This window comes from Battus philenor, unplaced genomic scaffold, assembly GCF_028537555.1.
Source record: "Battus philenor isolate CCGP_79_NKW_IND1 unplaced genomic scaffold, ilBatPhil1.0.hap1 SCAF_14, whole genome shotgun sequence".
Classification (NCBI taxonomy): domain Eukaryota; kingdom Metazoa; phylum Arthropoda; class Insecta; order Lepidoptera; family Papilionidae; genus Battus; species Battus philenor.
This window is the reverse complement of record NW_027181676.1, coordinates 1363626-1374550: the sequence shown is the minus strand read 5'-3', so window position 1 is coordinate 1374550 and position 10925 is coordinate 1363626. Positions and strand designations below refer to the sequence as shown.

Genomic DNA, 10925 nt, shown 5'->3' with positions numbered 1-10925 from the left:
AAAACTAAAACAAACGTATGTAAGTTAAAATTTAAAAGAGGAATTTGGCAACGTTTTTTGATACAAGCGTAAATATAATACGTATGACTTTCGAAATAGTCATTGTTTTTCACTAAATCTGTCCGTCTCTTAAAAATTGTGATTTTAAAAGCCTGTTTCTGTTTTGCTGCCTTCAAAATAAAATTAATTAAATATTTTTAATTGATCGATTTAAAAAGTATTCAAAGAATAATATGTCGCAGGCCAAATTTTATATTTATGACGTATATGCCTTAAGCTGTTTGCCATTCGCATTAAAAAAAATGTTAATGTCAAATAAGAAATCGGCGGCGCAAAACTTGAGTTTATTTATTATGTTGTTTTTTTTAACCGTAAATAAGAAATTAAAATGAGTTCGGAGGGACTAAGTAAATTTCTAGAGGCATTGGAGACGGTAAAAAAAGACTACACTTGTGGTTTTTGCTCAGAATTATTAAAAAAACCAGTGACTTTAAAAACATGTTTTCATTTAATATGCGAGGAACATTTACGAGTACTAGAGAAGTGTCCCACTTGCGAAGCGCCTTTGCTCGACAGCGGCGTGTACAAGGACGACGGTTTAGAAGCCTGCATAGACTCTGCTATGCAATTGGACAAAATATTTTCCCGGTTTAAAAAAGACGTTGATACCTCGGAAATACATGAAGAAAGTGACAAAAATGCTGTGACGAAAAATAAAAGCTTAAAAAAATTGTCTACGACTAAAACAACTGAAATTAAAAATAAATCGTTGTCTTCGATTAAAAAGTTTTCCGAAACAGAAAATCCTGATACATCAGTCATTTCTGTAGACAGCAATTCAAGGGTTAATAGAACAGCAGGAAAACGAAATGTTAAAGGCGAAACACCATTACATGTTGCGTGCAGACTTGGTAAAATTGATAAAGTTGTTGAATTGCTGAATGAAGGGGCCAATTGCAACACTAAAGACTATGCAGGTTGGACACCACTCCATGAGGTTGTCCAGAACGGCAGGCTCGACTTATTGCAACTGCTCCTCAAGTATAACGCTCTCGTCAATGTACCAGGTGTAGGGAATGAAACACCATTACATGAAGCTGTGAGGTATAACCACAAAGAGATTGTTGAAGTGCTTGTGAAGCATGGAGCTGATCTTGATGCTCGGAATTGTAAAGGTGAAACACCGGTACAGTTAGCATCTGATGCAATAAGGAAAGTGCTTGAAGAAGCTGCTCAAAATATACAAGAAACGCAGACTGCAAATGTTACACATGTATCGAACATTCAAACTGAATTAGACTTTGAAGACATAAGAATTTACTGCATTTCACAATATAGGACTGTACATAATAAGTTGAAATTATTGGCTAGACATCATAACAATATTCATACGGAGGTGAAATTCACTAAAAAGGTCACTCATTTAATTGTAGATACAGAGGATGATAGGATATGTACGTCAAGTTTGGATGTCCTACAGGGAATAGTATATGGAGTCTGGATCATATCCTCAGAATGGGTAACAAAGTGCTCAGAGAAAAGTATAGAGCCATTTAACGACTATGAAGTCAAGGGTGTTGGCACAAGGATACATAACGGTCCAAAAACTTCAAGATTCAACAAATACAAACAACTGCCTGGCCTCTTCAATGGTTGTCACTTTTATCTGCACAATTTTAACACTAAATATGAAATTTCTAAATCACTTATCATAAATAAGACATTGTTAAGCAAATTGATAACAGATGCCGATGGTGTTGTACTCAGAAGGGTTCCAAACCCTGAATCTATACCGGAATCTGAAAAACTGGTGCCGTATCACGCCAAAAAGGGTGGGAAGCTAGAAATATGTTCGCATTACATCATTTTCAAAGACATGTATGAACCTATGTACAATATGAAACATTTAAAAGCACTTCCACTTGCTTGGTTGATTGAATGTATTGAAAGATATGAACTGTGCGAGCCATAATCATATTTCACATTAATTATTTTGCATATACAGGGTGTCACAAAGCTGTATTCGGCTGATGGGACATTAGTCTTTATACTGCCAGAAGTTATTGGTCTGACCAATTGAAAAAATAAATGAATATAACAAATTATTCAAACAGAGTGATTACTTTATACAGTGGTTGGAAATAGATGTAGAAAATATACTAAGCTTTTTTACTACCACTACAAGTCATAGACCTCCTTCAAAGATATCTATGGGTGGAAACACCATAATTGCCATGCTTGGCAGGCAGGTTGGCAATCCCAGTGGAATTGTGGTAAGCACAGGAAACTGTTGCCCATGCTCTAGAATCTTATTTGTGATCTGTGGCAATCTTATATAATAAATATACAGTGTGAATTATGTAAGAATGTATTTCTGGAATCAAACCCTCAACCAGTAATTGCATTTCTCAATCCTTACCACTAAGCTATATTGCACAATATATACATGTGTACATATTTATATATCTATAAATATGAGGTATATATAAGGTTTTTATATAAACATTTGCTGTTATTTCTGTGTTATCTACATTGTTAAGTTGGTTGAATTTGCATATCAATAAATAAAAAGAACCTTTGAGTTATTATTTATATATATTTAAGGTACAAAGCAAGACAACTGCTTGAAACCAAGGCTTTATCAGGTATTTGAACTCCGACTTCAATTATGCTCCGTATCATGAAGTAAGTTCCAATTTCATACAACCCATTGATATTTGATGCCAGGGTTGACTAAGGGTCTTAAATAATACTAGCCAGTTTTCGAAATTTAAAGTTTTTCACTAACCGCAAATGTAAATTATATATAACAGTAATTTATAACATTTTGAAACATGAAATGACTATTTTTTTTAAATATTATTACGTTAAAATGAAAAGTGAATTTGGTTACATTTATCACGAGCTATAAATAATTTTTCAGAGCCTCAGGTTGGCTACCTCTATAATATGTCTTGTAATAAGCAGATAAAATTTACTTCTCAATATGTAAAGATACACTTTAAGAATCTGTCATCAAATCAAAATTTCTCTCTTTATTCCCTCTTTCATTCACATCATTCAGCATAAATTCAACATACAGTATTCTAAACTTAATTATAATGGAAATTAATAAAATATGTAAATACTAATATTGAAAATACTGTGATATATAGATTGTATAAACTAAACTGCAGTAATTGAGGATGGATGAAAGGATTTCAGAGTGAAAGAGAAATATAGACAATGAAGAAGAACAGAATGATAGAGATTGTGAAGAATGGAAGAAGAGTATAAAAATAATAAATAGGAAGTGAAAATTTTATACAGTAAATCCCTGTTCCCAATAAAACGGGATGGAACATAATAAATAAAAAAAATACAGCATTCACCCACATTTCATCAGACTTCCTGTTACATGGTTTCGTTTTGCCTAACTACGTCACCCACCACCCTGCATCAAAACCGCAAGAGTATGGCGGCTCTCCTCTTATAAAAAGTAAGCGATGTTGCCGCAAGTACTGCACCAATTTCCACTTCGCCATTCTAGTCCCCAGCATACGGGACAGCAAGTAATTGTGTACACCGGCCCACCGCTGGGACAGATGCACGAGGGATTACCATTGAGCTTAAACTTATACAGGTACTCTGAGAATCCTCCGTGCCTCCTCATAAACATCAGATCAACATCAACAAACTAATACATTAATTGGTGATATATGGAATGGAATGAAGAACGAAAGAAGATATGTAAAATGATGATAAGTAAAATAGACAAAAAATATTTAAAAAATGTTCCTCAATTGGATAGGGAGCCACAAAAATGTTGCCAAAAAAAATTTTAGTGGGTTATAGTATATCCTAATTTTACTAGGAAATTTTTTATACTATTTGTTTGCACCAGTGGCGTAGCTATGGTATTTGGGGCCTGGTGCAGATTGCGCTTGGTGCCCCCCTCCCCTCCTCTAAAGAGTCTAAATTCTTTATTTATATATATTTCACCTTTTTGTACAATTTTTTATTGTTTGCCCATAAATTAGTAAGAAATCAAAATATTTTTTTCTCAAAGGGACATGATCCTCATGATCCTCCTTTTTTTATAAAACAAAAATGTGTTTCCAGAATTTTTCGAACCCTTTATGAACCCATCTTTGTGGTTTATACATTAAGGGAGAGGATCATGTCTTTAAATGTTGAACACATAAAATATATATCTTCTTGTACATTTCATGAACACAGATATGTGTTTTTGTGATTTAGGGCCCTTTTAAAAAACACTTTATGTGCTTTGCGAATGAAAGGCTTAAACACTGTGTATATTATAATTTGTAACCGTTTACTTTTTTTAATGTTCATATTATTTAACAACTTTTTTAGCACAAAAATAGTAAAATTCGATATTCTTTTTATGTTATTTACTTTAAATTATGGTTTTCATATTTCTTTTAACATTTCATTATTCATCATTCAAAAAAAATTAAAAAAAAAAATTTCAACTTTGGTGCCCCCCCCCCTGCTTGTGGTGCCTGGTGCGGCCGCCCCGCTCGCCACCCCCTAGCTACGTCACTGGTTTGCACATACGTTTTAATTACAATGTTACCAGAAATAAGTCGGTTTTTAACTACTAGACTATCACCGATGATCCAGTGAATTTTAGCATTTCCTGTTTCAGAATTCATAATGAGTATTGTTCTTGGAAAACCTGGCTACAATGCTTGATGGTCTCAGCAAAACCTCCGAACAAGTAGGAATAAAATAATGACAAGATGAAATTGACTCTTGTAACATGTAGGCGCTCGAGCTGAAACTCCCTGGGAGCCTTCAGGCTTCGCTATTTTAAAGAAGCACTTATGCTAGACACATTCAACGCTCTGTCACCTCAAACCAACAGATTCTGTAAATGGAATTTTGTCAGCTGTTTCGCTCAAAAAAAAAGTTAGTTTGGTAATCAAAACTAAAACATTTATATTGTTACATACAAATTAAAACACAAATTCAGTTCGTTTCTTTATTTTTATGAATATATTGCAAATTAAACTCAATTTTAAAATCACTGCCTCGAATGTTCAAAACAAATGTTGCCAGTTTACGGAATGTTTTTACATTGGTTACAATTTTTTAAATGAAAACATTATCTTTTTAATTCTAAATTTAAAATTATTGCAAACGACTTAAAAATGAATTTAGGCATATATATTTTATATTTTAGTAAAAAAATACAAATATCTATCGTACATGTTTTATATCACTCATTATTTTTATATTAAATATTATTATGCCATGATTTATTAATTGTAAGCTTTTCTAAAAAGGTTATGCATTTATATAGTGATACAGTTTGCCAAATTTTGTATTTGATCTATAAAAAATCCACACAACTACATACATAAGCCCACCAGCAGTCATGTTTGACAATTCTTTCAGAACTACCAAACGCAATAGATTCAATACTTATTATACAACAATATTGAATAATGATTTTTTTGATAAATTATAGATTTTTAATACCAAATTGAACATGCATGAAGTAAAACTAAGATAAATTAATATACATGATTGTAAACAAAATTTCAACCATAACTAAAATGGTTCTAATGACTGGTATCTATAAACAAAAAAGTAATACATATTCAATTTAAAATAAATCTATAATAAATATTGGATTCTAATGATAATTCAGTGGAATCCTAACCAATCGAAAGTCAAGTTCACAATGACCCAATTTTAAATGAATTAAATTCACAATTGATATTGTATGCAGTGAAAATCTTATGGTTCAACTGATAATGATGGATGTAAACAAGTCTTATGCAATTAATAAATTACAAATAGAATATAAAAAACTGAGATTTAAATGCATCAAAATTATTTCCCAGGCATACATGATAAAGCTCAATAATTTTATTGTTACTTGAGTAATTTAAAAGCAACATTACTTATCCGAAAGTGTTGTAAGTTTGAGTAAACTGGGGCATACAGATCATATTTCATCTTCCAGGTCGTACTTCTCCTCTGGGAAGTCTCCCACAGTGACATAAACCGGCTTCACAAAACCTCCGTAGTTGGGTGGACATGTGAAATATCTCTTTCCGTTCACCCTGTAACAATTATTTGTTTTATTAGACATATGGATGTTAGAATTATGCAATCCAAGACCTTTTTAAAGTCAAGATCCTCTTGGAGGGAAGCTATGTCTAGCTATAGACATTCTGTAATAATCACACATGAATTCCCATTGACTGATTGCTCTATTCCTTGTTTTATCTGGAAGTCATTGTACTATTTAAAAGATAAAATTTATTTATTCAACATTGTAACCCTTAACCTGTATTTACCAACTTTTATTTAATCTATTTTATTATCGACTGTGCTTTGCAAGATGTTATAATTGTGAAGAAGCAGAAAGGAACTCAACAACAACACGTCTTTGAATAGTTTAACAGCACAGATTTATATACATCTATACTCTATATACCCTAAATTAAATCAAAATAATCAAACAACATCATCGCCAAAGATTCTTGTCATTTAAATATTCGTTTATTGAATAATAAGCCTTTTGAATCAATTTACTTTTAATATGCAATTTTCTAAATGGTAGCCCAATAGCATATAGCAGAATTTTACAAAAAAAAAATTGATTCAGTTTATTACAATTGAAATTTGTTTTTTGCAGTTGAAACATTGGTACAGACAGATTTTCAGTGCCTTATAAATACACTATGGATGTGCTCTATTTTTTAAAATTTATTATCATTATTGTAAACATACAAAATATTATAATAAATATATTGAGAGTCCACTGTAAGAATATTGATTTCTTTCAACCGCTTTCTCAAGGAAATTTGTATTGTCAATAGCTGTTTTTCACAAAATAGGGTTCTCCGGAGAATTCATTGAGATTTATGTTGACGTGACAAAAAGAGAACTCTAGAACCCCCTTTTGGTTATTCATTGAAGAACCAAGATTTGACTTCATCTTTCAATGTAGACAAATTATATTTAATCAAGCTCAGCAACTGGTGCTTGTAAAAACTTGCATATTACTTATTTGCTATGAGTTTTGGCATTCCCAAACCATTTCTCCCATATTTGGTACAACAAGTATTCCACTAGAACCACATTTAGCTGGAAAAATCTAGCTTACAGCATTGAATGATTTGATAAAATTGCAAACTTACTCGCCGTCATTCTTGCCGAGGGGTTCATCGTACTGCACGCCGATCCAGAGCCCCCGAGCGCCGGCCAAGGGCCCGTTATAGCGAACCGTCGCGCGTCGGGGCGGCTGTCTCGGAGCCCGGACCTCACATCTCGCCCCCACCAACACCTTGGCAGCTAAGCTGATGACACAGATAACAATCAATATTCATATTTAAGGACCATAAAATGCTCCATCAATATATTTTTTCAAAGTTTTTGAACCGAACATCCCTTTTTTAGGTACATATAATACACATCTAACTTGTTTATGAAAAGGATTTTTACACCCTTGAATAAATTTAACACATTTACATTAATATGATATTACTACTATTATTTACTATTGTTCATGATTTTTATTTATCACTCATTCATTCCTGCTTACCATCCTTGCAGCGCCTCTCAGTCTTTCACCACATTCCTTATATATGTACTGTATGAGGGTAGTGCAATATTGAATTTACAATATATATCTATATGTGTGTGTGTGTACATATACATATATATATATATATATATATATATATATATATATATATATATATATGTATATATGTGTATATATATATATATATATATATATATATATATATACACATATATTAATAGAACATACTTAGCTTCTTCCTCCAACTCCTGTTGCTGCTGTTCCTTTAGCTTAGTCATCTCCTCTTCATTGTACTTGCCCAGTTTGTTGCGCTGAAGGAATGAACGCAATGTATCCCCTTTCTTCTCATATTCTTCTTCAGATAAACGGAACCTGGAGATGTTCAACAGAGAGCAACGATTTAAACTTAATGTATGAGCATGAGAGTATGAGATAACTCTGAATCAAACAGCTAAATTTATTTTGAAAATCACATCTCTAGTTTTTTTTTCTTATTAATACAAACCAATACAAACTGGTTGGTTGGAATACTTGATATAATTTCCTAATCAAAATAAATAGACATAAAATTTGAGTCTATTTACAATATTAAAATAATTTTTTTTAAATTTTGTCTGTCTGTTCCAGCTATTTCTGAAATGACTGAACCTATTTTTGACAGTACTTATACTGGAAGGTAGCTTATGTAATAATGAGTAATGTAGATAGATAATGAATAGTTTTAATTTAGAGAAATTCGTAAACAAATAAAAAAATTTTTTTTGTAATTAGCGGGCACAGCTCTATATAAATACATAATGCGTAAATCTATTAAAATAATTTTAATTAAAATCCCGAATTTAAACATAAAAATAGATATTATACATGATGTCGTTTTTAATCTTGTCATGTGCACACTTATCATAGTTTTTTTTTTAAGTACAACTTAGTTAACAACATACTTCTTATTTAAATATTAGTGATTGTTATATAAAATTTAAAACACATAACACAACTTTTACTGATTTCTTAAAAGATCCCCAAGTATGTTTGGAGTTTATCTTTTCACTAATTTTGTCCCACTCAATTATTAAGAATTTTCATTTCAACCTTTTGTGACACTCAAACCCTTATACTGCAAATAAAAATTCCCTATAGATATCTATACCTAATTTAAAGACCTATCTATATTATCTGTATGCACAAATAAGACAAAACTATTATCTCTTTCTTTCTCTAATGGTGTTTTTCATGGTTGAGATTATTTATTAATTTAAAGCATAAGATCATGTCATAACAAAAAGTTTTTCATGAAAAAAAATTGTGATTTAATTGGATAATCTATGGTATTATTATAAATCCTTATAAATTAAAAATGAAAAATGTCTCACCGTTCAGCACTATCAGATGAAGCAAAATCTTTAACCAGTGCAAAGTTATCTATAACATGTATCCTCATGCCTTCATCAATTGGATATGATCCAAGTAGAGCGGAATCATTGTCGACATCGCACACAAAGTTATTTTTGTTGTCATACACTTTAATCTTCATGGTGGAGGCTGAGCCACCTGTCACCAGCTCCAATTTTGTCTGAAAGTAACAATCAAGTAATACTGATTTTACTTCTCAAATCAAGCATATTCCTTCTCATTTATTCAAGATACGTTATCATCTTTGTCTGCTGATAGATGTCTACTGCATGACATAGGCCTCTTTTAAAGTCCTTGCCTATAATATCAACAAATTAAGACACAACATTAGCCAAGACATGTTGAAAGACAGCTACGGTAGCTGCGGACACTTCTCATGATCTCTTACATCAAGTTATTCCAAAGGCATATGCGTAATGGCTTCCCAATCTTTAAGAATAATTAATTTAACCGTCTTAGGCTTACAAAAAACCCTGCTTAGATACTATCAGAAAATGGGTCACCTGGCCCCTCTGTCGATTAGGAAGCTTCTATGTAAGAAACCTAGTGTGAATAAATGAACACATATAGCTTAAGATTGATATGTACATATCTTATAATTTGTGAATTTTTTATATTTTTGTTTTTTTTTTTCACTTGGTTTTTAAGTATATAAATTGTATATTTCAATTTCTGTGGGACACTATGTCTGAGGCACCTGTCCTGTAGAAAGCTAGCAAAATAAATACAGAATGAAGATATACATTTGTAACACACCAAATCATAGTATTTTTTTTTTGGATTACCATCATTATCACTCAAATTAATGCTAAATGTATATTATCTAAAAAAAAATTTTTCAATGACAAAATTCTTAGCAGAGATGTCGCTTGATTATTTTGTTTTCATTTTGGCTATTCATAAAAAGAGTGTATATACATAAATAAGAGTTGTTAAACTTTTTAAAAGATGTGTTGCGGAGTATCTTCCTGGTACTACTCCACTAGTATAACACTTTGTTAAGCAGAGTAGAGACAAAAATAAAACGTAGACGATCAACAAGAGTCCTTTAAAAGTTCCAACTTTTAATAAATGAATTTTATTTTTAACTTTACAAAGAGTCTTGCAGAAACTATAGCTTCGATAAGCTATAATAACGCAAAAGTTGCAAGTTTGTGATAGACGTGTTATGAGAAACAACGGCCGATAGAATTAAGCCGCTTTATGTACATTGATATAAAAATAATAAATATTTTCAACTGTCGTAGTGTTATAAATAAATTTAATAATAAAGTTACATTGTTATTTTGTATTTTTTAATTTAATTTGTATTTAAGAAACTATACAAAGAGCTGTTCGTACAAAAGAAATAAAAGAAATCAACGTATGAATCACGCTTACTTTAAACTCAAGCACGGATATCGCTTTCTTAAACCGACGCTCTACGGGCGCCCCATCCTCGCCGTCGGACCGCGTTATATGAACATTTATGTAGTCTGGCGTTATTACATGAACTCCTTCCATGATCAGAGTTTTAACACAAAAATATAATAAACAATGAAAATTTCACACAAATCTCTAATGTCAACAAATTATTTCTGTCAAATTATACCACAGATTATAAAGTTAAATAGCATAATTTGACTTCTAAAGGAATAATTTAACTTTTTTTAGCTTTACAGGGCTTAAAGTGGCTAAAAACTAGTTGGCGCTCTGACTTTAAATGTATATAGTTACTGCTCGAACCATAAAGGTGAAAATATATATAAACGCAGGCTTTTAGATTTATATATAGTAGTTTTTTCACAAGGTTGGGATGCCAATAAACTATTATAATGCTTAGGCGGACACTCAGAGCAGTGAGTAAGTGCACACTCCAGGAAAATTCCAACGACAAGACCTATCGCTTGATATGTGTCAGACGCTTCAATTTTTCTCCAAAGACTTGAACCGTGACTTTATCGTTTAC

At 31.7% G+C, this 10925-nt stretch overlaps 2 protein-coding genes across 2 annotated transcripts; one reads left to right on the top strand and one right to left on the bottom strand.

Moving 5' to 3' along the window:
• The first annotated feature begins 330 nt into the window (after positions 1–330).
• Positions 331–2388, top strand: LOC137933806 (BRCA1-associated RING domain protein 1-like). Its single transcript, XM_068777863.1, has one exon. The coding sequence runs from the start codon at positions 389–391 to the stop codon at positions 1970–1972; it is 1584 nt and encodes a 527-aa protein (XP_068633964.1). The 5' UTR covers positions 331–388; the 3' UTR covers positions 1973–2388.
• Positions 2389–5599: 3211 nt separating this feature from the next.
• Tbcb (tubulin-binding cofactor B) lies at positions 5600–10544 on the bottom strand. The gene is made up of 5 exons (XM_068777860.1): positions 10358–10544; positions 8938–9137; positions 7796–7939; positions 7161–7319; positions 5600–6077 (listed from the first exon to the last, which is right to left on the bottom strand). The coding sequence occupies exons 1-5, from the start codon at positions 10478–10480 to the stop codon at positions 5960–5962; spliced, it is 744 nt and encodes a 247-aa protein (XP_068633961.1). The 5' UTR covers positions 10481–10544; the 3' UTR covers positions 5600–5959.
• Between the last annotated feature and the right edge of the window lie 381 nt (positions 10545–10925).